This window comes from Canis lupus, chromosome 30, assembly GCF_011100685.1.
Source record: "Canis lupus familiaris isolate Mischka breed German Shepherd chromosome 30, alternate assembly UU_Cfam_GSD_1.0, whole genome shotgun sequence".
NCBI classification, from domain to species: Eukaryota; Metazoa; Chordata; class Mammalia; order Carnivora; family Canidae; genus Canis; species Canis lupus.
In genome coordinates this window covers 32,726,546-32,753,680 of record NC_049251.1, presented here as the reverse complement: position 1 = coordinate 32,753,680, position 27,135 = coordinate 32,726,546, and the positions used below count along the sequence as shown (strand labels likewise).

The 27,135-nt window shown below is 42.1% G+C and overlaps 1 protein-coding gene across 4 annotated transcripts; it reads right to left on the bottom strand.

The window, feature by feature from the left end:
- Window positions 1-6,440: 6,440 nt before the first annotated feature.
- Window positions 6,441-24,189, bottom strand: FEM1B (fem-1 homolog B). 4 transcript variants are annotated; one of them, XM_038580812.1, is made up of 2 exons: window positions 23,838-24,189; window positions 6,441-12,705 (listed from the first exon to the last, which is right to left on the bottom strand). In XM_038580812.1, the coding sequence occupies exons 1-2, from the start codon at window positions 24,083-24,085 to the stop codon at window positions 11,070-11,072; spliced, it is 1,884 nt and encodes a 627-aa protein (XP_038436740.1). In that variant the 5' UTR covers window positions 24,086-24,189; the 3' UTR covers window positions 6,441-11,069. The 4 variants fall into 4 exon arrangements, with proteins under 4 accessions (XP_038436740.1, XP_038436741.1, XP_038436743.1 ...); XM_038580813.1 differs by lacking the exon at window positions 23,838-24,189 and adding an exon at window positions 19,872-20,014; XM_038580815.1 differs by lacking the exon at window positions 23,838-24,189 and adding an exon at window positions 19,818-19,993.
- Window positions 24,190-27,135: the final 2,946 nt, after the last annotated feature.

The following is a 27,135-nucleotide window of genomic DNA, read 5'->3' as shown; positions in this document are numbered from 1 at the left end:
TTCACACACAGATTGCTGTTAAACCAGGTGGTCCCCATTCTAATCTTGTGCCACCGGAACCCCAAGAGGCCAGGAGAACCTTGGAAATGATTTCCTTTTGTTGGTCCCTAGATGAGGGCACTCAGAACCAGATTAGTTAAGAGACAGCCCTAGGTTCCACAGCAAAATCCAGAGTCATCCCAGGATTACTCTTTTAAGCCATCGTTGTAGCCCTTGTAGCCAGCCTTGGGGGAGAAGTGGGGGCTTATGGAAGGAGAAGGCATTGATACAAAGTAACTATGGGAATATTTTTTCTCAAATGGTGAACCCCAAATCAGAACACATTTACAATCACGTTTCACTGGTTACCCTCATGAATGGAGCATCTGACTAAAGGAAACGTGAGGAACCCACACTCACAAGTGTGTCATGTGATTTAGCACGGAGTCAAGCACCATCAACTCTCAGAATGCTTTCACGTGAAACCTGCCTTTTAGAGGTTAGTATTCACATTTTTTAAAAAACTGCTATGTGCAGCCACACTGCAGGCCAAACAAAATATTATCTGCAGATCAGAATGCAGCCCAGAAATGACCAAATTACAACCTCTGGGGCTTCAGACAGCCTTTACCCCCAGTGCTCCATGGTCCCTCCAGCCCCACCCCAGCCCTACACCAAGAACAACTAAATGGTCGAAAGGTGAAAACTTGGAACTTCAAAGTTTTCAGACCTCCCTTCGTGTCTCTCCTCTTTCTCTTATCAATACTCCCTTTTGGAATTTATCTGCTCTGGGGCATAAGCGTTCAAGATTGGCCTTAAAGAGTACCTGGTAGGGCCACAGAGAAGAGTTCCTAAGGCGCCAAGCTCATGCTGGAGCAAGCATTCCTCAGGCCTGAGGAGTTTGGAAAGATACCTTTGCAAAGGCCCACCCCAGGGATTCAGATTTAATTGGCTGAGAGGGGCCAGGGCACTATCTTTATTTCAGAGTTCCCTCCGTGACTAATGTGCAGAGTCTAGGTCAACAGGCAGGTGACTGTATAGGCTGGAAAACAAATAAGGGGTTAACACGCCCAGGTGACCTTCCATTAAGGGTGGGAACTATGCCGTTGTAACGGTGAGGTCACCCTGACTCCAGCCTGGAGTTGGGAAGACTTCCTTGTCCCTGCAAGTCTCCAGAGTCAGATCCACTGGAGATTTCACTCAGTTCTTCAGGGTCCCCAGAACCCCAAGGGGGACTCCTGGAGAAGTTGAACACATTTGCTATCGTCTGGAGGAGAAACGAATAGCAGTTCCTGAAGCAGTTTTGGCATTTAGTGGCAGGCAGCCCCAAATGTGACCTCAATCAACATAAAACTCATGTTGTGGTTCATAGATGGATATTATTTGCAATGCTCTATTCTGTAGTTAAGAATAATTATTTATGATGGAGCTAAGGGCTGAACTCAAGAGTGTTAACCTGAAAATGGTTCAATCTTTTAAAAGCATTACCAGCCATCCTAGGCATTACTGTAAACAAGCTGCTTTGACTTTCAGGTGGCCACGTGATACTTGTTTAAGCAAGTCTATAGCAAACAAGCGCATAGGAGAAAAACACACGGGGCAAGGTCTCTCATAAACCAAATACCAATGGATGATGGTTTTAGAATCTGGTCCATGGAATGCCTGGATTTCCTAAGGCTCACTGTCTCGTAGAGGAAAAAGACAGACGTTGTGGAATGAATTGTGCAAGATGTTCTGTGAGGTTTCACTGCTGCTCTAACACGGTGAGACCCTAGGTGGGATGGGGGCTCTCAGAAAAGATACAGAAGTTGATGGGCAGGCCTTGGATGGACTCAAGAAAGGCCTCAAGCCCTGTGCCGTCACCGCGCAAGTGTTCTGCAGGGAAGCGGGCATCGGTTCTGGATCTCTCAGATCTGGCCAGCCGAGGGCAAGGAAAGAAATCCAGGCAAGAGTGCTGCTTCTTTCTGGCATTAGATGGTGTGGACACGTGAGCCTGCAGGGCGAAGTGTGCCTCTTAGAGCACATTATCCATCCAGAGCCAAGCTTCTCAAAGTGGGATCTGAGAGCCGCCCTGATCAGAACCAGAGATTTAAGTTCCACCCCAGACCTCACAGATCCACTATCTGTAAGGTAATGTTAAGCTCGTTAAATGAACCAGCAATCTGGAGCCATGATACTCTTATTGTAGACATCTGTGTCAGTGTCTTGAACACTGTAGACTTTCTCAGCTGCCTTGGGTCTATCTTGGTGGCAGCCATAATCAGCAAAAAACCCCAAGGGGTATCCTTCCACCACAAACAGTGGAGTTTCTGGGTTTTCCTTTAGTTGAGGAAGCTGGTATTTTTAACAAGACAGCTACCGGGTGGAAGGGGCAAAGTGCTAATACAAACACCACCGAGAGAAGTAGAATAAATGTGGAAGAGCTTTTGACAGAAGGCATGGAACTAGCCTTTCCTAGAGGTCTTTAAAAGACATGTTATTTCCATCAGTAAAGGGTTTGGGGGGTCAGTGCTCCCCCAGAATATGACACTGACCTTCAGTCAGTCCCCCTGGCTTCAAGTCCCAAGATGCTAAGCATCCTGTAAGAGAAACAGTCAGCCTACTCATGGTCCTTTTCCGGTATGACTCACTCTAACCACACTCACCCCAAACAGTAAATGGCCAGGTCTCTCCACCACCAGATCCACCTTGGGTAGCTTCACTGGATACTGCCATTAGAGGTGAGTGGTGTCCTGTTTTCACCACTTTGACCTGTTTTTACCTCCCGTTGATATCATCGTTAGCCCTTTATTCTGCACTACTTCTTACTATTCTTTTGAAATCCCCCCAAATTACCCTAACATTAGTATTAACATCAGCTAGGCTCCATGCAAAGGGCAGTTAAGCTTAGCTGCCCACATTAAAATTATGCCAGTGCTTTTGTGTCACTATCTATACCATTAGCTTTGACATCACACTAAAGTAGGACACCATGTTCCAAGCAGAAACTGAAACAGGAACAGAGTTTTCCTGGTTAAGTGTGGAGAGAGGGTTAGAAGCCTGGCACCTGGGCTCTGAAACTTTTCAATAAGATACAGGCTAAAACGCACCGAGCAAACTCACAAGGTTCAAAGTAGGGTGTGAGCAGAACATTTCCTCATAAAGGGGGACATCACTCCTTAATGGAGTCATCCTTGCTGCTCAGTTGTGCACATTCTTTGCCTTCATCTCCCTGGTACTACGTACAAAAATGACAAATAAATGATAATGTTCTCAGAAAATGGCCCAAGCCAGAGTCAAAAGGTAACATCACAAACTTTTATTTGGGAAATTAAAATTAAAATCTGAGGAAAAACAGAAAGTCAGATTTCAAATAGGGCCATCTAGCTAGATGACAAACTTATCAAGGGCAGGGATCATCTTTATTTTTGTTACGTACATTCATAGTACCGTGCATCTGTTAGAAGCAGGAACAAACCCCAGTCCTGCTCTCAGGAGAGACCAAACACACTAAATGTACAAAATACAGGGAAATTAGAATAGAAACCTTTGTCTAAGCTTGCCAACATGCTAAGTCTTTATGAACCACCCGAAATTTGCTTCTCATTTTCTAGATCAAGCATCTGATGAAATCTATTACTACCAGTATTTTCTTTAGTCTGGACATCTGTTACTTGAAGAGAGCAGACATTACTTGAAACACAGGAAAAAAAAAAAAAAAAACAACTTGGAATTTGTCTAGGTGATTCCCAGAGTCCAGCTGCATACTGCAGCCAGGGACAGACCTGGCAGAGATGCTAAGGGAAGCTTTGTTGTACAGGCCTGATAGTCTGATAGTAAAAGAGCACCGCTCACTGTATCAAGACCCAGAGCTCACCCTGGGCTCTAACATTCATTCCCTGTGTGACCTTGAATGGACAAGTCACTTCTTTCTGAGTCCACAACCTCAACTATAAAAAGAGATTTGCACTAAATGGTGTTCTCAGGTCTCTACAAAGGGGCTGGAAGGCTATCCTAAATCTAAATTTGAAAAAAAAAAAACATGTGCAGACAATGTGCTCTAATACCACCATACAATAATACTCTGCGGGTAACCTTAACTAATGTTAATTAGGCAAATGAAAGAAATACAGAACATGAATACTGAAATGGAAAGGCAAAATAATCATTACTTGTAAATAATGTGTATCTGAGATATCCAAAAATAGCAACCAGAAAATTTCATTTTTTAAGAAAAAGCAAATTTATTAAAATGCCTATGTAAAAGCATTTAACATTCAGAAGTATACATAATGGAAGAAAAGATCCTATCCACAATGTAAACAAACAACATGATAATAGAAGTTAGATGTTTGTAGAAACCTCATTAAAAAAAAACAAAACACAACTTTAAAAATGTCTCTGAGAGACAGAAGACTTCACTAAATGGGACTATCTTTCCCTCAGATATAAAGGCTCACACTTGAGAGGCAAGTCTCCCTAAATTAATCTATTAAACTCAATGCTAAACAAAATCATCTTTCAACATAACAGGTCACCAAAATTCATTGGGGAAAAAAGTGCAGTAATAAAGGAATTATATCCCCTCCACAAATGAAAACATATTAGCCCTACTAGTATTAATATTTAACATTTACCAGCATTTCACTACTATGGGTCAGGCACTTTGCTAAGTAAGCATCTTGATTCTCTCATTTGCTTATCACAGTCCAAGTTAAATATTATTGTCCCAATTTACAGAAACTAAAACTTGAATAGAAAAGTAACTTGCCCAAGGTCACAGAGCTAGCCTTGACAATAATCCCCAGAGCTCTACTGCATGGCCAGATCAACAGAACAAAGAACCTAGAAAAAGATCCAATTACATTACAGAAATTTGGTTCGTGATTGCAATCAGTGAAAAATAATTAAGGAAGTCTTTAGCTAGCTGGATCCTTACATGAAAATAAATTCTAAATAAATAAAAAATAAAATAAATTCCAGGTAGAGAAAAAAATGTAAACCAAAGAAAAGAAGAAGCAGGGGGATGGGAGAAGAAGGGAAAAAGAAGGCAGAAGAGACATGGAAGGGAAAAGCCATAAAAGCATTAGAAGAAAACATGAGTAAAAAAAGATGTTATGATCTCGGAATAGAGACAACCTTACAAACAAGATACAAAACTCAGAATCCATTTTTTAAAAATTATGATAAATTTGGCTACATAAAAATGTAAACTTCTGATACGAAACTTCTATAGTCAACGTCAAAAAACAAACTACAAACCATGACGTATGACAGGGAAAATTTCCCTAAACTTCCAAAAAATTTCTAACGAGTAAGAAAATGACCACAACCCAAAAGCAAATAAATACAAACATGTCAGTAAGTATGAGTGTCAACTTCATTCATAATAAAGGAACACAAATCAAAACTATGAAATACTATTTTTCATTAATCACTTTGCCAAAAACTAAATGATGAGGTAATAGCTGATGTCAGTAACAGTGTAGGTAGGTAGAAGGCAATTTAATCTCTATCAAAATTTTATTTATTTTTTTTAAAGATTTTATTTATTTATTCATGAGAGACACAGAGAGGCAGAGATGTAGGCAGAGGGAGAAGCAGGCTTCATGCAGGGAGCCCGATGTGGGACTCAATCCTGAGACTGGGACAGTGGAATCATCCCCGCCCTGAGTCAAAAGCAAGTGCTCAACTGCTGAGCCACCCAGGCATCCCTCTATCAGAATTCTAAATACTCAGCCACCAACCCAGAAATTCCAGTGCTAGGAATGAACTTGTTCTATGAATAGAGACTATAAGGATGTTCACTAAAGCATTATTTAGAATATCAATATATCCCACACAAGGTCTGGTTACATAAACACTAAGTCCACTCACAGAATTAAATCTATAAAGTTGTTTAAAGACCAAAAAAAAACTATACATACCAATCTGAAAAAGCATAAGATATATTAAATGAAATATACAAGATGCAGAATCGAATACGAAAAAGTCCATTTGCATTTTTGAAAAATGAATGGGAGGAAAAAATATATATATATATCTCCAGAAAAATTCTGGGAAGCTACTTAGAAAACTAGTAAATAGTGGACTCTTAAGAGTCCAAATGGGAGGCAGGTAGAGATGGAAAGGGCATTGGGTTTTTTTTGTTTTTTTACTATTTGAATTTTTCTTTAACTATCTGAATTTTTCCCCAGGCACAGAAAACTTTGAACTCCTTTTTTTTAAATGAATTCAACAAAAGATCATCTCCACCAAGGCACACTGAACAATAAAGACACAAACTTCAAGGCAGGTTTTTTTTTTTTCAAACATTTACTGAACACAAACACCATTTTTTTTCCTTTTACACAGCAATATTGTTAGTTTCAAATTAGCTGGGCTATTAGGACTGTCATTTGCCACGAAATTAAAAATGATTCTACATGTCAAACTCAAATAGAAAATGTCATGCAATATATAAATCACTAACAGACCTTTGGTGCAGTCAGCAAGTTTACTATGTTTATTAAAGTCACGTAAATGGTTTGACAAAAGTGCACAATAGAATGACATCACTGGTTTGTTATAAATCACAGTGAATTACTAGAATACAACAATGTAGTTCCTCTACATGGAGGATTACAGGATGGGGTGAATATTATAAAGGATAGGATCTTTTCAACACATTAGGCCAGTCAGATTTTACTCCCCAACTTATGTACCTTTGAAAAGACTGGTTAGCAAAGCTGAGGGGTTTTCCTCCTCTTTTCTCCTCTACCAATTACTAATAAGCCACAACAAAAAAAAAGCCATGCACAAATTTTACAACACCTGATAAAAAACAGATACAAAATCTTGTTTACTTCATCACTTGGCAAAGCTTGCATCTTCGCTCCTTCATTTTTCTGATTAGGCCACTTGTCACATAACTCACCCCTAAATGAAAAGCTGTTAATAATTTAGCAATACTCACCCCTGCACACACATCAAGATACACTCCCCATAACCATCAAGTCCATGTCCCTTCCCTGCACATTAACACAAATGAACACACCACAAACCTAGGACTAAAGACATTTACTTTACAATTTTAAAAATTAATATATATAGCATCACTATCAGTGTATTTATTTCAGATCCCATATTTGGGAGAGAGGATGCTGTACATACAACCGAGCCCATCTGAAGATTTGGGCAAATCTGCCAGAAATGTATGAGGAAGGCCCTGCGATGTGCCATACATAACCAGGTGCTTTCTACCTTCCAGAGAGGAACCCAAAGCAGAGCTGTGCATTTCCAGAGCAGGAATAAACACAGAGCTTAACATCTTATGGGCTGGTAACTTTTCATAGAGCGAAAGGCAGAGTTTTGTCTTCTTTAATTCATTTTCATGTTACAGCATAGTGAAGAAAACAGAATAGTCATCTGTACATAGATACATATGGCTAGCCTAAAAAGGAACATTTAAGATCTTTACAGAAGATCTACCATAAAAACAAGTCCTTTATTATACTCTTATCCATCTACTCACTAGTTCAATCACTGGCTGCTTCTAAACCCAGCAAACTGTAATCCGAGGTCCAGCAACTCACTCCTCACCCTGTCCCATTCAAAAAAAAAAAAAAAATGCTTCTGCATGAATAATCCAAAATGGTCTTACCCATAAAGTAGCTGCCTCAAACTATAGTGGAGACTGGAGACAGGGTGTTGTTCCCTTGGGATTTGGATTTTTAAAGACACTTCCCAAATGCAGAGTTGATACTCAGGGAGCTACTGTCCCCAAATCATATGTTACTTCAAACAGACTATCGTACCTATCTAAATTCCTCATAATTGTCAGCTACTAATCAATTATTAGTATAATGAAATAAAACTCTTCCCAGAAATCCAGAAATGAGCAAGACCAAAGCTTGCTTTTTGGTTGGTTTGTTTGAAGTTCCCACAGTAAAGAACCTTAAGGTAGTTGGACTGTGGCCTGCTAGAGCCATCCAGGGTAGACTGAAAAAAAATTTGTTGTGTCAGAGTTCTTAAATAAAAAATTTCCCCCTTCTTTATCAATTGGGGGAATGGGTTTGCTGCCCATTCCTTGAGTTAGAGACCTAAGGTCAAGAGTTCAAGGTCACCAACTCCATTAAAAGCGTAAAACCCACCTAAGTTTCACATGGTTTGCCCAGGTATTCATCCACCTGGGCCTCTAGTTCAGCCAAATTCATAGGACAATTACTGAGCAAGGCAAGTTTTAACTTCATCTATAACATCATCAAGGAAGACTTATAATCCAAAGCATACTTCTACCAATAATAAACAGAAAGTGACAAAAGTGGCTGGAAATGGAGACAGCCTAGAGTTCTCAAGTAAGCTGAGATACTCAACTATTATTACCGATTTATTTTCCTTAAAACACACACACACACACACACACACACACACACAACAAAACAAAACTTAAGCTTGGGAAGGATTTGGCTAAACATGTTTAAAATAATCCTACCAAAAACAAATAAAAAACAGGCATGTAAATCACTTGTTTCAAGAATGGTTTTATACAGATGTTTCACAATACATATTTGGATTTATTTTACAAGACAAAATTAGATCCTTAGCAATAGAGTGCACAATGTCCTACTACACTATAGTAAAAAATTTGTTACCATTAGCAGAGTTCATAGTTTATTCCACTGTCTTCCTTCTCCAACTCTGTCAGCATTTCAATCAGCAGCTCTACTTTCTCCAGCATTCATCCCTTCTCAAAAACAGTCATTAAATTTTGATGTCTGAATATGTACATGTGATCATTATCCTCATTTTATAAATAAGCAATATCTAAAATAGTGCTGGTCCTGGGTAGCCAAAGAGATGAAATGGTTTTTAAAACATGCAACATTATCTGATATTTTAAGTGTTGGTGTTTAAAAATCATACGCATTAATAATGGAACTAACTGAACACCAAGTATCACAGCTACTCCTCAGACTGTCAAAGAAGCAGGCCTTGAAATCTAAAAAACACAGAGTCTGATCTAAGCTGCGGAAAAGGCGGGATTCACTCACCTTGGGGCCATGCATTTTCTCTTTCAGGCCATGAGAGTTGCCAAGAGCAAGGTACAGGGTTTCCTTGATTATGCCAGGAGGAGCAAGGCCGGTAATTTTAAAATTAGGGCTCATTCAAATACCACCCTTTAAACCATCCTAAAAGCCCTCCTTGTAAAAACCTCAGGTTGGGGAAACAGAAATATATTACGACGACAGAATTTACCATCAAAACATTCCTAGCTGAAGCAAGAAGAACACGAAGAGTTAACTACAGTAGCTGTAAAGGTATCTTGCATTCTTGGGGGGGGGGGAGTTTTTAAGCTTCCCACCTTCCATTCCCTCCTACCCTTCAAACTATTTCATTTCGTGGGGTATCTTTTATTTAAGGCCCTAGGTGCTAATTTTGGCTTGGTCATTGTATTTTACACTGATCCAACTGCAACCCTTCTCTTATACTTCACAAAACAGTACACATACATTCAATGACCACTGAAACCGTACAAGTTTGGGGTTTTTTCTGTTTTTGTTGTTTTAGTTTATATCTGATGTTACTATGTCATCATAATGCTTTTCATTAAAGAAAAAAAAAAGCTGCAGGTCTTCACTTACAGTACCATGCACTATGAGTAGCTAAGGCATTCATTTGGCACTAAAGAGAAAAATACAGATATAGCTAATTTTATCATTTTTAACATCGATAGGTGTGTACCCTCTACTTGAATTTCTGTGATGCTTAAAAGATAATCACAGAATACTCTTTTAATCCAACAGTTAAAACGCTGCCATTAAAACAGAACAGAAAAAACAGAGACCTCTGCATAGCCTATCAGAATCTGTGACATTTTGTGGTTGAAAAACTTGCAGCTCTCACAAAAACATCTTTCAAAGGAGCATTGCAAATTATTTTCATCATCAAAACCATTTAATTTCCTATACCGCACTAGTGATTTTTCTACTAGTTATAAGGGAGACTAAGAAAGCGAAAAAATTACAAATTACAAATATCCTGGTTCCTTTTCATCTGTCATAAACACCTTATTAAGGGGGCACAGACAATGCCCTCTGGAAAAGTAATTTCCAAATTTTAAAAGAGACCACACAGGAGGAAAGGGAGAAAGGGACAAAAATAGAACATATAACTATATTATAACAATTTGTTTCATAAGAAAACACAGCATTCATAATTTTTACATGTCTGTGAGCGGAGTCAAAAGCAGACTGCTGCAATTTAGAGAAATTACATTAAAACAGACTTCAAAGAATTTGAGAATTTAAGCCCTAAAGGCAAGTAGTCCATCAATATTCTCTGAAAATTTGCTTTAAGATTATTACTACTTTGTATATACCACCCAGCATAATGCAACAATTTCCATGGGTTTAACTTTATGCTTAACTGTTATTAAGTGAGCACATTTTCAGATTAATCTGCAGCTATATTTTTTTAAATCCTCCTGATGTTATAATGTGTTGTATCACTCCACATAAATATCTAAGAGAGAAAACTACCTACAGCAGTTTGGCACGTGCAGAACACCTGGATATCCCGTTACTTTTTATGGTCCTTTTTAGTTGTTTTGCTTCATGAAATCCTCAAAACTGCTGCAAGGATAACACACTGACACAGGCTTAACAGAAATACTTTTGTAGGCAGTTTCTTAAAACATTATCAACTTCAAATCATAAATGTCCCTTGTTACATAAACAAAATATCTTATACTCGTTCCTTAAAAAAAAAAATTACAAATAGTCCAATCATTATGTTGTACACCTGAAACTGATAAAATGTATCTCAATTATACTTCGATTGGGAAAGCAAAAGACATAAATGAAGAAAAAAAGAAAGAGAAAGTTAAGTGACCAATATCCAGACACCTTAGATTATAGTTACACCTAAACAATGTGGCTTTGTTTAAAGTGTATTTGAAATCAATAACCGTTATGAGGCAAAAAAGACCAAATACAGAACTAAGGAAGGACGGGGAGGGAGGAAGGGTAGTGGAAAGAAAAGTAGAATTTATGAACACATAATTCTATTGTCTGTGATTAAAGTCCTTTACTTTTTAGCACCACATTAAACGATTTTACATATCCAGTCACTTAATGAAATCCAACAAACTCTTCAAGAGTTCTGGGGATCTGGTCTTGGTAGTTAATGTCATTAGCCCGAACTGCTCGGGCAGCCAGGCACTTGAGACTCATCTTCATCTGAGTTTTAAGTAGTATCTCAGATACCCCAGTGGTACTTTTGTCTAGCGGAGTCTTATTCTGTTTATTTGTCATGTCAGTGTGAGCGCCAGCTTCAACCAAGCTAATGATGATAGAGTGCAAGGTCAAAAAATCACTGATGGGCCTGTTGTACTGCACAATAATGTGAAGGGCACTGTTCCCCTCATTGTCTACAGCATTCACCTCAGCACCACAGTCCAGCAGCAGCTTTGTGACAAGTGCGTTCGGAAAGCTGCAGACATCGTTGGTGTGGAAATCATCAACCGGGGTGTTGGAGTTGACAGCTAGATGCAGCAAGGTGAAACCTTCCCGAGTTCTGGGATCAAGGTGAATCAGGTTGTAGATCTGCTTGTTAATTTTGCACTGATCTTCTTCGCTACACTGTGTTTTGGTGGAGATGCACACTAAATACAGAAAGGTATAGAGATTACATTCATAATTGTCCATAGCGTTGTGGACATCAGCATCTGGAATATTTTTTACTCTGTTCATACTCTGTTCTATTTCCAAAACGCTGCATCTCAAAACACATTCTATGTCTGGGGCCTTCACAGTTTCATTCAAATGTATCATCTGTGAGAAAACTTGAGCAAATCGAAGAAGATCCTTGTGGGTATTCCTGTTGCCTTTCTGTCTCAGGTGCAAGGCGTGCAGCCACAGCTTGATACACTGTTCAAATTCCATGTTATCCGCATAAACAGCTCCCCTGTAAATGATGGGATGGGACACATCAATATTGTCAGCACCTAAAATCCGTTCCCGAACTATAAGGCCTTCCATATGAAGAGCATCTCTGTCTTGCCGAATGGATTCCAGTTCCTGAGGATTTCTACATTCAGTTCTATTCCCATAAGCATGGATTGGTGGAAGAACCTCTTTCTCCAGAATGTTATCACCATCTTGAAACCTCTCCAACATGGCTAAATATAAATAGTGGTACGTCTTCATGATGTCATAGTTCTCACGGTCGTTTGCAAAGGAGGCACCCAAGAGTTCCAAAGCTTCGATCCGACTTCTTCGGTCACAATCAGCATGAGAGAGCAACAGTTCGACGACATCAGCTTTACAGCTTTCGGCAGCTACTTTTAATGGCGTCATCCCATGGCCATTCACCACTATAGCAGCGCGCCATTTTATCAGCTCTTTCACAATATCTATGTGCCCGGCTTCTGCTGCAAAGTGCAGTGCGGTGGCTCCACAATGTGCTTTAGCATTGGGATCGGCACGTTGTTCTAAAAGGTATCTCACCACGTCAGTGTGTCCCTTATATGCTGCAATCATCAGGCAGGTGTTGTCGTATTTGTTGGCAATGCTGATGTTGGCATTATTTTCAACCAAGTATTTCACAATGTCCAGCCTGCCATCAAAGCATGCTGCCCGCAGAGGGGTTGAGTTAGTCACTGTGGTGTGGTTCACGTTGGCTCCGTGGCTGACTAGAAGTTTAACAACTTCAAAATGTCCGGCTCCTGCTGCACACCAAAGAGCGGTAGCCCCGTCAATGACGTACCTATTCGTGAAGAGAACCAACAGTCAGAAAACGGAGGCCACTAACCAAAGTACAAAAAATAGATTCGTTTGCACCAACCAAAACTTCAATCTACCAAACATTAATACAACATTAGTTTGGGTGAAAATAAAATTGGGTCACTTGAGTAAAACACTCTGCATTGTACTTATACTAAGTAGAAGCTCAGGAAATGTTAGTTATTGCCGTTATTGCTGAAGTATATAATCCTAAAAAAGAGAAAACCATAAACCAACTTTCTACTAACAAAAGTAAATACATTTCAGAAAACAGAGGAAACGTATGGAGGTTCATAACTTCTTTACCACCAAGTTGATGCACTGGCTCTTAAGGAAAAACCTGTTGTTCCTTCCCAATATTCCCCAGGTACCTACAGTTTCTCCCAAAAGGTCAGCAAGAAAGCTATCCTAGTCCTCATATTAAGAATGTTAGACACTCCTTTAGGAAAAAAAATATTTAAGCAGATAATTTTCCCCTAAGATTATATCTAAGCTAATCAAATCTACGTCTACTACAGCAATGAGAATGCAAAAATCCCTGCTCCATACAATACAAAAGGATCACATAAACATGATACTGAGCAAAAGATGTCAACCGAACATAGTACATATTATATTACTACATTTATAGATCTATCTGTAGTGTTAGAAGTCAGGACACTGTTTACTTTTAAGGGGAATAGATAGTAGGAGGAAGCACAAAGGGATTTTAGTAAATAAATATATTCACTTTGTGAAATTTGTATACAATTTCAATTAGTGCATTTTTCTCCATCTGTTCTACTCCAATTTAAATCTTAAAAACGTGTGTGTGTGTGTGTTGTGGGTTTATGTACGTTCCTCAACTAAACTACTAGGGGAAAATAATAACAGCAGGAAACAAGTAGCACTTTCCTAAAACCAACTGAGCATCTTCCCTGACCTTCAGCCCATGTTTGTACTTTTTGGCTTCACAGTCATCACTCACTGGTATGTGCTAGATTCACTACTTATATAGAATTAGACTCTTGCTAGAAGGCCAATTTTCCCCATGTTTCTACCTTCCATTTCTCCCCAACCTCAATTTTTCAATTGTTTTTCCTATTACTGACCATCAGACATAAAAATGTAGATTTTTGCTGCAGATACTTAGATCTACTGTGCCCGAACCACTAAAGTAAGTATACTTGCAAGTGTTAAGGAAAAAGGTCAATCAAAAGCAGTATTTACTAGAACAAGTAAATATTTATACCAAAAACCTCAGCTGAGCTTCTCACTATACAATCTAATGTTATAACACAGGTCAAACTGTATCTTCCATGAAGTTAAAGAATATAAGCCCCCTGGTATAATATAAATATCATAGCTTAACCCCAATTAATCACCCCCCTCAAATACCACTCTCCATGGTTTCTGCTGAAAACAAAAGACCCAGTTTATAATAATTCAAGCAATTACTTCTAAGGTTTCATATAATGACACAAAATGACGCAAAAGCCTTCTAACAAGTGCCTATGGAGCTGCCTACGAGAAAGGCTGTAGGACTAACTGGGAAGAAGCTTAAAACTATTGGAAATGTCCTAAATAATCTTGATCCAGGTAGTGCCTACATGGGTGGATATTTAGGAAAATTACTCCTCAAACTGCACACTTAAGATCTGTGCATTCTATTGTATGGAAGACAAACCTCGAGAAAGAAAAAAGCAGGTTTCTAAAGTTTCTTTTTTAAAATGCCATTTAATTGTGGGTTTTTTTGTTTTAATATTTTGTTTATTTATTCATGAGAGACAAAGAGAGAGAGAGAGAGAAAGGCAGAGACATAGTCAGAGAGAGATGCAGGCTCCATGCAGGGAGCCTGATGTGGGACTCGATCCTAGGACTCCAGAATCATGCCCTGGGCTGAAGGCAGGCACTCAACCGCTGAGCCACCCAGGCGTCCTCCCATTTAATTGTTAATTGATTTTTTTAAACTAAAGTGTAAGTCCAGAGACACCTAGGTAGCTCAGTGGTTGAGCATCTGCCTTCAGCTCAGGGCATGATTCCAGGTCCGGGAATGGAGTCCCACATCAGGCTCCCCATGGGGAGTCAGCTTCTCCCTCTGTGTCTCTGTCTCTCTCTCTGTGTCTGTCATGAATAAATAAATAAAATCTTGTAAATAAATAAATAATAAAGTATAAGTCCAAAAAATAAGACATTATATCAGTGACAGTTTTCAGCAGTTGCCAACTATACCTTTTGCAAACAATTAAAATTCACTTACTAACATTTTTTTTAAGACTTTATTCATTCGTGAGAGACACAGAGAGAGAGGTGGAGACACAGACAGAGGGAGAAGCAGGCTCCCCGCAGGGAGCCCAATGTGGGACTTCATCCCCATGATCCCCAAACCCAGGATCATGCCCTGAGCCAAAGGCAGAAGCTCAACCGCTAACCCACCCAGACGTCCCTCATTTATTAACATTTTTATTGCCACGATAATACAAAGTTAAAAAAATTTTTCTTTCACTGTCCAAAAAAATACCATTTACAAAAGCATTAGAAAATAACAGTATCTAGTAATAAATCTAATGAAAACTGTGCAAGACCTCTTAACTGAAAACTATAAAACATTCCTGAGACAAATTAAAGACCTAAATAAATGGAGAAATATTCCATATTTATAGTTTAGAAGACTCAATAGTGTTAAGATGTCAATTCTCTACCAAAATGATCTATAGAGTCAATGCAATCCATCAAAATCTCAGCAGGGGCAGGTGTGTGTGTGTGTGCATGTGTGAGCATGCAGGCACATCCACATAGGTAGAGACTGACAAGTCAACTCTAAAATGATATAGAAATCCAATTGACCAAGAATAACCAAAATAATCTTGAAAGAAAAAAAAAGTTGAAGGACAAACTACAGTTAATTAAGATAATGTGTCACTGGCACAAGGGCAGACATATCACTAAAATAAAAAAACTTCCAAAAATAGATTTACACAGATAGTCTCTTGATTTATAATAAAAGCTCCCTTGAAAACCGTAGAAAGTGTCGTCTTTTTAAAAACTGATCCTGCTCCAAAGAAGACATACAAACGGCCAACGGACAACATGAAAAAATGCTTAAAATCACTCGGCATCAGGGAAATACAAATCAAAACCACAATGAGATACCACCTCATACCAGTCAGAATGGCTAAAATGAACAAGTCAGGAAAGGACAGATGTTGGGGAGGACTTGGGGAAAGGGGATTCCTCGTACACTGTTGGTGGGAATGCAAGCTGGTACAGCCACTCTAGAAAACAGTATGGAGGTTCCGCAAAAAGTTGAAAATAGAACTATCCTACAACCCAACAACTGCACTACCGGGTATTTACCCCCAAGATACAAATGTAGTGATCCAAAAGGGCACCTACACCCCAATGTTTACATGGGTCCAATGTAATGTCCACAATAGCCAAACTATGGAAAGAGCCAGATGTCCATCAACAGATGAACAGAAAAAAAAAACAAACAAACAAACAAACAGATGCACGGATAAAGAAGATGTGGTATATATGCAAAAAATGGAATACTATTCGGTCATCAAAAAAAATGAAATCTTGCCATTTGCAACAATGTGGATGGAACTTGAGGATATAATGTTCAGTGAAATAAGTCAATCAGAGAAAGACAATTTATCTTATGATTTCACTGATGTGAAATCTAAATAACAAAACAGAATCTTAGGGGAAGAGAGGGAAAAATAAGACAAAATCAGAGAGAAAGAGAGAGACAAACCTTAAGAGACTCTTAATCACAGGAAGCAAACTGAGGGTCGCTAGAGGGTAGACGGGTGGGGGGACTGGGCAACTGGGTGATGAACATTAAGGAGGGCACGTAATGTAATGAGCACAGGGTGTGATATAAGACTGATGAATCACTGAGTTCTACCTCTGAAACCAATAATACATCATATATTAATTAACTGAATTTAAATAAAAAATTTAAAAAGTTTTTTTAAAAAGTTAAAATAAATAAATAAAATTTAAAAAACTGGTCCTGAAGCAACTAGATATCTGTATGGGAAAAAAATTAACTTTGACTTCTACTTCACACTATGCATAAAAATTGTAGCACAGATCTATGTGAAGAACCAAAACATAAAATTTCTTTAAAAAAAAAGTAGACTATCTTCATGACCTTGGAGTTAATGACTATTTCTTAAACAGAATGTTAAAAAAGTGCTAATCATAGAAAAACTGATTTATTGGGCTTCATTAAAATTAAAGAATTTCAATTCAGTAAAAGATGTTATGAAGAAAGTGAATATGCAATCCACTCACTGGGAGAAGATATTTATTTACATTGAATGTACTTAACATATCAATAAAAGGCAAACAACCCAACTAAAAAATGGGTGAAAAGACTAAACAAGTATACTTCACAAAAGAAGATGAATTCAAGTGACCAATAAACATATGAAAAGATGTTCAAGGTAACTACTTGAGAGAGGTAACTAATTGAATGTGAATTAAAACCAGGAGTTACCGGATAAACAGATACCAGAATAGGTCAAATTAACTGACATGACAGTACTAAGTGTTGGACAGGATGTGAAGCAACAAAACTCTCATTGCTGGTAGGAATGTAATTTGTTTCAACCACTTTCAGGAAAACTGTTTAGCAACAACTATTAAAGTTAAAAATACACCAAACCCCATGACCCAGCAATTCCACTCTTCAGCATACACTGAAGAGAAGTGAACACAAATACCCACCAGTGAAGACGTATACATAAAAATGTCTATAGCAGCTTTATCCATAATAAATAGTCAAACACTTGAAATAACTAAAATACCTGTGTTCAGGATAAATAAGTTGCCATATATTCATACAACAGAATACTACAAAGCATAAAAATAAACTAGTGACACACACAATGGCACAGATGAGTCTCACAATGTGTTAAGCAAAATAAAAGCCAGACAGAAAAGAGGACACTCTGTGATTTCCTTGATAGGAAGTTCAAGGATAGGCAAAACTAGTCTATGGTGATAGAAGCCAGGATAATCATTACTTCTGGAAAGGGAAAGGAGAGGAACTGACTGAGAAGGGGCAAAAGGGAAACGTTGAGTGATAAAAACGTCTTATATACTGATCTACAAAGTGTTTACATGGATGTAAACATATTAAAATTTTATCACATTGTGCACTTAAAATTATGCACTTTACTAGATGTTACACCTTAACTAAAAAGAGTCTTAATTCAAAGCAAAAAGGAGACAAAATTAAAAATACTCAAAAATGAACACAAATAGCTAACAAATATCCTTCAATGTGCTAGGGACTCACTGTGTTAAGTGCTCAATATGCAATGTATCTCATGTAATCCTCATAATAACCTCCCAATAACCCTACAAGATTGACACATTATGTTCATTTTACAGATATATAACTAAAAGGTTTACATGAGATTAAAATACAAAAGTACTCTAGAAACTACAAACTGCATGAAATGTAAGTAAATAATACATGCCATTGCTCAAACACTATTTCAATTTAAAAGACATTTTTTCAAAAAAAATTTTAAAAATTAAAAATAAAAAGCATTTTTAACTAATTAATAACAGTGATCTATCAAAAAATTAATACACAGTTAATATGTAGTTACATTTACATAGTTAAATGTTTCCTTGCACTTTAAAAATATAAAAATGTTATATGCCAGGAATATCAACCTAAACCATGTAAAACTCAAAAATTTTAGATTAAAATAGCATTCATATACGTTATCTTTAACTCTCAAAAAAACCATAAAAGATAAACGTGACCCTCATTTTAAAGATGAACAAAGAGAGACAAAAAGTGATTAAAATATTTTTCTCACCTCAAACTTTCCAAAGTTAATGATTAGGAATAAAAATCAAATTACAAGTATATATTTCACTTGGTTTTTGTAACAGTTTAATACTTTTCATGATGTAGCCTAATCATTTCCACTTTTCCATATAGTGATGTGATAGAAGCCTCCATCTATTTTTATTGAGGCAATTAAAATTTTTAAATATTTTAGGACAAAAATATTCACCGCAGAATGTATTAGAAAATGACTAGTCCTTCAGAAACATTAGCCTTGAGCAAATTTTGAATTCCTATATCTAAATGAAAACATTAAACAGATTAAAGGAAATTATAAGCCTAAAACCTATGACATTCCTTTGTCCGTAGACTTCAACTGAAATAATGAGCGCAGACTTCCTCAAAACAACATACCAAACACATTTATAACAGAAAATAAAAATATGATAAAATTAATGCAATGTGTACTTAGTCCTATTGGAGAAGTATTAAAAAACAATGATCTTTCTAGATGCAGTCCAACATGGCAATGCAAACTCTCTATTATGTATTTCACTTTAAAAATCAAAAAACTGGGGGGGGTGCCTGGGTTACTCAGCGACCCTTGTGATTTCAGCTCAGGTCATGATCTCAGGGTGGTGAGATTGAGCCCCCCATGGGGCTCCAGGCTCAGGACAGTCCGCTAGATTCTCTACCCCTCTCCCTGCCCCTCCCCCACCCCCATTTATTTAGAGAGTGCATGTGCTATAAATAAATAAATAAATAAATGAATGAATGAATGAATGAATGAATAAATCTTTTTAAAAAATATGAAGAAATCAAGGTTCCTGGCTGGCCTCCATTGGTAGAGGGCATCACTCGATCTCGGGGTCATAAGTTTGAGCCCCATGCTGGGTGTTGAGATTACATTAAAACATAAAATAATTACATAAATTAATAAAATAAAAATAAATTAATTAATAAAATAAAAATAAACTATAATCTGATATTCACCTTTTTACACAAAACGTACACATCACATGATGGAAACACCTCACATAAAAGATAACATTTCTGATCACAAAACTAAGCTCAAACTATTTCCTGGTTCAATTTGAAATAAAAATGTCTGATTCAAGTATATGAAATGTAAATAAAATTCATTAAATGTAAATGATCAACACTTTATTTTAGCCAAAGTCCTTAAAAAAATCATTTATTAGATCAAATATAGTTCCTTGAAATATATACTGCCTGGCAATGATTTTTAAATGAAGCCAAATGATGATGTGCCCCCCCTCATGCCTGTCTTCTACCTGAACATTTAAAGTATTAGTACTAGCGCCAACTTTAAAAGTAAGAGAACTCAACAAAAAGCCTCGGAATTCCCAGAGGTCCTGTTCTCCTTCCCATCCATGTCAGCAAACTTCTTTTAGGACCAGGGTTCCCTTAAAAACTCTGGCACAGAGCTGTCAGGCCCTAGGAACTCAGGCCAGCACACTATTCCATGGTCACATGACACCTCGCCTTTGTTCTGTTCCATTTCTGTAACATTCTCAACAGTTCCCCATTCTCCAACTAAAGGTTCTTTCATTTCTACTCAAGTAATTTTCCTTGCCCACTCATCTGTCAATCTTAGTCTTCATATATTAAGACATAAGTAAGACGATCTCAAATGCTACTCTTAAAAATATGAACAAGGGCTCAACTATCACCATAGGGCTTGACCTAGGTAGGCAGTCCCTTCCTCCTTGAGACTCTTATGAATCCACTTTAGTTTCTTAGGGTATTATAGACATTTTTAGGCAGAACATACACTTCTACAAAATTTTTTTTAATATTTATTTATTTATTTATGATAGACATAGAAAGAGAAAAAGAGGCAGAGACACAGGAGGAGGGAGAAGCAGGCTCCATGCCAGGAGCCTGACACGGGACTCGATCCCAGGACTCCAGCACTGCGCCCTGGGCCAAAGGCAGGCGCTAAACCGCTGAGCCACCCAGGGATCGCAACTTCTACAAAATTTTTAATAAGCTATTTATTTTATAAATGTCTTCCTCTCTCACACAAAACATGCTGTATCAAACCCATAATTATACAGATAACCATTGCTTAGGATAAAGCTAAGAAGTGAAACTTTTTTTGAAATGTTAGGCTAATAACTGGATAGGTAATGAACAATGTGACAAAAAATTGTGAAGATGCGTGTACATAAGTGATAAAAACTAGAAAACACTGATCTACTTCAGCACACACAGACACCTGTTAGTCCCCACCTGGCCATGATTCTCAAGTGCCAATGGAATCTAAAGGGAGATTTAGCTGAGTACCTCTCAAAAGCCGGCCCCCAAGGGGTGAGTTGAACTTCATATTGTTAACACCTCATTGGGACTATTTTCACAATGTCTGGAATGAGTGCAAAGTAAAATCATGACATTTGCAAATAACACTCTTTCATCTAGTTCTGAAATGCCAAATGACTGGAATAAACTGCAAAATCTCACAGAATGGTGTGAGTGGGCAGAAAGGTGACCATGAACTTCAATTCTCCTCTGTTAATTAACTGGTAAGCTCCTCAAAGGTAGAGACCTCCTTACATTGTTTTCTGTATCCTCCACAGAAGGTTTAAGAGGGATAGGCCCATCGCAGGCATTTATTAAGTAAAATTCTCAACCACCTTCACACAACAGCCAATAAATTCATAATTATAATAATCCATAAACAAAAAACATAGATCGAAAAATGATCAGCCAAAATCACGCGTGACTGAACCATTTGCAATGCAATTACCTCTATAGGATTCTTGATTATTTTACACAAGGACCATCAAAATCTGGCCTCCACTTCTCTCCAGTCTCCTATAATCTCCTTCTTAATTTCCCCAGCTTGAATCTCTTCCTACAACCACAATGAAATACTTGTCACTGCAAGTTCACCATGCCGCTGCCCCTTCTCCTTACTTCCTATAAGGCCCAACTCAAACATCACCTCCCTGGAGAAGCCTTCCCTGATTCCCCCAGGCAAAGCAGAGCACTTCCTCTTCCCATCCTCCCACAGCAGGCCCAACAGACTTCTAAAACTAAATGGCATGGCATCTGCAATCACTCACTTATGTATCTATTTCTCGGTCTCCCCCCACTAGACCATCTTCCTCCACAGTGGGAACAGTATGTTACTCACCTCTGCATACCCAATCCCCACTGCATTGCCCAGCACACAGTAGGAGTTCCGTAAGTGTTTGCCACCTGAACTCTTTAATTTCACTGCCCAGCGCAGAATACTGGGCAAGTATATAGGCTCAATGTTTATTTGTAATCATTTCTAATAATTTCAAGTTCTTTTCATTCCATCTCAAAAGACCCTTCTCTTTGATAGTAAAAAAGATGGCAAGGGATGCCCGGGTGGCTCAGCAGTTGAGCATCTGTCTTCGGCCTGGGGCCTGATCCTGGAGACCCAGGCTCGAGTCCCACACTGGGCTCCCTGCATGGAGCCTGCTTCTCCCTCGGCCTGTGTCTCTGCCTCTCCCCCCGCACTCCCCCTGTGTCTTATGAATAAATAAAATCTTAAAAAAATAAAAAACAAAAACGGCAATAAGCAAAGCCTTTACAAATGCTTTAGGAGACCATTTTTTCTCACCACTACCCTCTCCTCACCCAAACAGGCCTCCGCAAGCTCCTTAGCCAGGGCGTCCCTGCAGCTGTTCCTGAAATGCCTATTCCAATGAATGCATGTGCCTATACAACTGGAATGGTGCTGGAAGTTCAGGGGTCATTCCGTATCACTCCCTGTCTAGGTATAGGAAAGGCTGTGGGAACGCAGGGAGTTCTAGAAAGGACACAGAAACCGGTAAGAGAAAGCAGACACGAATCAGGGTGCCATCTTTAATCAACAGGAAAAAAAAAAAAAAAAAGACCATCTCCTTGATGTGTTGGGAGAGGATACAGGAGATTAACCACCAACACAGGCGATTGTTTCATTAAAACGTAATACTCTAAAATATTCTGCTCTCATCTACAGCAGAAGAAAAAGCTTTTATTATTTAAACCTAAAAAAGAACCGAAATTCAACAACGCCCTAGTCAATCTTCAAGAAGCACTTTTTCAATGAGGGTTTAACCAAGCAGTTTCCAATCACCATAACTGAAGACGCCTATCTTTTTATGCTTGGACCGCATCTACCTCCGAGGGAGGGAAATGCCCAAAGAGCTTAGGCACTGGCGCACAAGTCAAAGAAAACAAATGCCATCAATGGAGAAGTTCCTGATCTGTTAGACACTTTAGGACAAATAGCCCAGCACGGCAAAGATGGCACACCTGACACCTCTGCCTTAAACACTCATTCCTACCCCCCCAAAACGTGCACACTTAAACCTCAACAAATTTCAACTATGACAATATGAATTTTTGAACTCCCTTCCTCGAATAAAACACATAGCACTCTCAAGTCTCTCCACGATATCACAGAATAACACGCATTAACAACGGCAGTATCTCCTGGTCCAGGTCCAGGTCCAGGTCCAGGTCCAGGGCCGTTTCTGCAGCCAACCCACCTACCCCGGAGCCAAGCACAAGAGTCAGGACCACCTCTTGGGACGTCTGGCGGCCGGACCACCCCTCGAGAGGCTGGAGTCCCGGGGCCTCGTTCGGACACTAAGGCTCCCACCGTCCCCCTCCCCCTCTCCCCTCACCACCCCATCCCCATCCCCCTCCCCGCAACCCGTCGGGAGCGATCCGTCACTTGGAAGGACCAAGCACCGACCAAACAACTCGTCAAACAGAGGTCCTCAGTGTTCACTGCCCACCGCGTTCATGTCTCATCTCGCTTGCAACCCCCAGAGCCACCAAGGTAAAAGCTGGGAAGGAGCACCTCCTGCGGACGACCTGCTCACGGCCTCCGTGGGGGGGGGGGGGGGGTACCAGTACCCGCTCCAGATCAAGGCAGAGGGTGTGGCTCCGTAGCCCCCGCAGAAGCGAGGACGGTGGGTAAAGGGGCCGGTGAGGATGAGCAGAACCGCGGGATCGGGGATCCCCGGGGGGCCCAGCGGTTGAGCATCTGCCTTTGCCCCGGGGCGTGATCCTGGAGGCCCGGGCTCGAGTCCCACGTCGGGCTCCCTGCGTGGAGCCTGCTTCTCCCTCTGCCTGTGTCTCTGCCTCTCTCTGTGTGTCTCTCATGAGTAAATAAATACAATCTTTAAAAATAAAAAAAAAATAAAAACACGGGATGCAGGAGGAGGAGCCCCTGGAAGACGCGGTGGGCATCCGTGCGGCGGCGGCGGCGGCGGCGGCGGCGGGAGGGGTCGGGGTCGGGGTCGGGGTCGGGGTCGGGGGGCACCTACCCGTCGAAGCGGACGGTGCCCGTCTGCTGCGTCTGCACCCGGTAATGCTCCAGCAGCAAGCGCACCACCTTGGCGTGGCCGTTGCGGGCTGCGATGATGAGGGGCGTGGAGCGCTGCCCTCCCTGCTGGCTGACATAGCCCAGCAGGTAGCGGATGTCGCTTTCGGAGCGGTTGAGGAGCAAGGCGGCCAGGGTCAGCACCTTGCCCTCGCTGGCCGCCTTGTAGACGTAGCCGGCCAGGCCCTCCATGGCCGCCGCCAACTCCAACACCCGTTTGGTCGCCACCGCGGCTGCTGCCTGGCGCCCCCGGAGGCCGCGTTCGCCAGCGCTTCCAACCCGGGCCCTCGCAGCCCATTCAACGGGGCGCCGCCGCCGCCGCCGCGCCCAGGCAGCAGCGCGGCCCGCCGAGGGCGCAGACGCGGAGGCGGCCGCGCGCCGCGGGGGGCACGTCCGCGACCCGGCCCGCGCCGCTGCGAGGACGGCGGTCAGGGCCGCCCCCGAGGTCCCAGGCGCCGGCCCCGGGCCGAGGGCATCTCCATGGCGGCCGCCGCCCCGGGCCTCCGGCCGGACCCCTCCTTCCTGCGCGCTGCGACAGGCGCGCGCCCGAGCTACGGGTCGCCGGCCGGGTCTCAAGAGGGCCGCACGCGCCCCGGATGGCGAACGACGGGGCGCGCCTTCCCGCCCGCCCCCCCACCACGCCGCGCCCGGCCCGCGGGGCCTAAGGCCTGAAACGGCCTCCGCGTCCGCGCCGCCGCCTCCTCGGCTGCAGGGAGCCCGCAGGGCCTCGCCCACGGGTGCTCAGAAGCGCCAGACGCCGCCGATGGCCTCGCAGCTCCGCGCCCGGGCGCCTCCGCAGCCAGGCGGAACGCTCCCGCCGCAGCAGCCGCCGAGCTCGGGGCGGACAGGAAGGCGCGCCTCCGCACACTGGGCCGGGAGGGGGCGGGTGCGAGCGGGAGGAACGGTTAAGCCGGGTGTCCCCGCCAAAGCCGCCCGGCCGGCAAACGAGGCCTCGGTGGAGAAAGGTTCTCGGCGCGCAGCGGGCCCGTCCGCGGCTCGGGCCCGAATGTCCTCGTTGCCCTTGACGCCTGCACCGTCCTCCGAGCCCCCACGCGGCCCCGGGGCTCGCTAGCCCGGGGGCGGAGGCGGGGAGCCGAGCCGATACCTCGGGTGGGCGGGGGAGCCCGGCCCACTCTACCGTGGACGCGGCGGGACCGCTCTGGGCCCTAATGGGGGCGCGGGGACGGGTGGCTCTCCTCTGGGAGGGTCCCTTGGAAGGAAAGGGCGGCGTCCCTGAGCCCTGGAAAAATGCAACGCGGGAGGACCTGAGGCCGGCCCCAGCCTCGGGAAGGGACTGGAATTCCGGCCTATCCTCCTTGGAGTGGGTGGGGGGGGGGGGTCCCAGTGTGCAAAGGGGGGGGGGCTGCACCTGCGCTGCAGGGGGGGGAGGGGGGAGGTGTCTGCAAGGAGGGCGAGGTCTGTATCATCCCAGGCTCTCAGCCTCAGCCTGACACAACCTCCCTGTTCTCGCACACCTCCCTACAAGCCCCTCAAGATGTCAGGGTTGGGGGCACCTGCGTGGCTCAGCGGTTGAGCATCTGCCTTCAGCTCAGCTCATGACCCCCGGGTCGTGGGATCCAGTCCCGCATGGGCCTCCCTGCAGGGAGCCTGCTTCTCCCCCTGCACGTGTCTCTGCCTCCTCTTTCTCTCTCTCTCTCTCTCTCTCTCTGTCTCTCATGAATAAATAAATAAAATCTTTTAAAAGAGAGAGAGAGAGAAAAAGATCGTTGGGGTTTGAAGAGCTCATTCATCTAAGGAACACTAGAGGTCTACTAGGCGCCAGGCTCTGCGTGGCACTGGCGATGCCGTGATGGGCAAGATGGACACAGCGCCTTCCCTTCTGGGGCCTGTGATGGTTATGAGGAGAATAGAATAAACAAGTAAAGGATAGAGAGACTGGTTGAGTGAGTATCCTCACCATTTATTGGGAAGCAAATAGAGTGATGGGGGAGGGGGGCCGCTAATTTGTTTGAGTGGTCAGGTAAGAAGAACAAAGGGTATTCTGGGCAAAGGGAAGAGCCAGTAGGGAAGGCCCAAGGAGGTCACAGGCTTGGTGAGTCAGAAACAGAGGTCGGAGGGGCTGCCACAGGGCGGGCCAGAGGAAGATGATGGGAGGCAAAGTCAGCAGGGTGCAGGTCACCCTGGTGCCCCAGAGCTTGGAGGGAGTGTTCTCAAGTTCTACTCCTAAGTGTGATGGGAGCGTTTGCAGGGTTTTTTGTTTTGTTTTTATGGGTTTTATTTATTCATGAGAGACACAGAGAGAGGCAAAGACCCCGGGCAGAGGGAAAAGCAGGCTCTCTGCAGGGAGCCCAGGACCCCGGATTCATGGATTCACGACCTGACGCTCAACGATGAGCCACCCAGGTGCCCTATCTGCAGGGTCTTAAACTGGAAAGTGACAAGATTACAATTTACATTTTAAAAAAGATCACTCTGGCTGCTTTGTGGAGAATGAACTGTAGGAGGCAATGGTCGAAGCAGGCAGGCCCTTAGGGACAAAGTCCTGGACTAGCGTAGTAGAGGTGGAGGTGACGAAGCTCCCAGGGTGGTCACAAAATGTACAAGCTCAACAGGAAGGTTTTCCTCTCTCCCGCTTACCTCCCCAGAGGACAATATTTACCCACAGAGGAAGAAAAATACATATATTTGGTCCCAAGGGACCAGGCTGGACTCAATAAGTTCACATAAATTCTTTTGTTTGACTCCCCCCTGCCCATGCCTATCCTAGTTGATGAAGGCCCCCCCCTCAGTGGCAGAGCTATTGGTAGGGTTTGGCCACTTCTCAGATTCTCTCCTCCATTGGGGCAGCAGGGTTTCACCTATCAGCAGATCCCTACACAAACATGGTTTCCTCCCCTCCTCTCCCATATGAAACAAAAACAATGTTGAAAATGGGGGCTGACCATAAGGTTCTCCTGGTAGAGTCTGAAATAGCTGGTGGAAGAGGAGGAAGCTGGTTGGTTTCACTCTGAACTTTCAGAATTGGCACAATATCCGGTGCCGACAGGCTGACCCAGGCTTCTTGACCTTTGGGGACTTGGCAGTGACACCTTCAGATGTGTGACCAGAGGCCTCCTCGACCTTTGGGGACTTGGCAGTGACACCTTCAGATGTGTGACCAGAGGCCTCCCTTCCAACTGGTTTCTTTCTCTGGTTCTGTAGAGCAATCAGGCTCCCCACCCCTTCTCTCCACCCCCCACCCCCCAACCCGGCCTTTTTGCCCTGTGTCATTTTTTTTCCAC

Coding starts and splice junctions, on each gene's coding strand:
- FEM1B (XM_038580812.1), bottom strand. CDS start 24,085: ATGGAGGGCCTGGCCGGCTACGTCTACAAGGCGGCCAGCGAGGGCAAG. Junction 12,706..23,837: donor GGCACCGTCCGCTTCGACGG/GTAGGTGCCCCC, acceptor CTTCACGAATAG/GTACGTCATTGACGGGGCTA.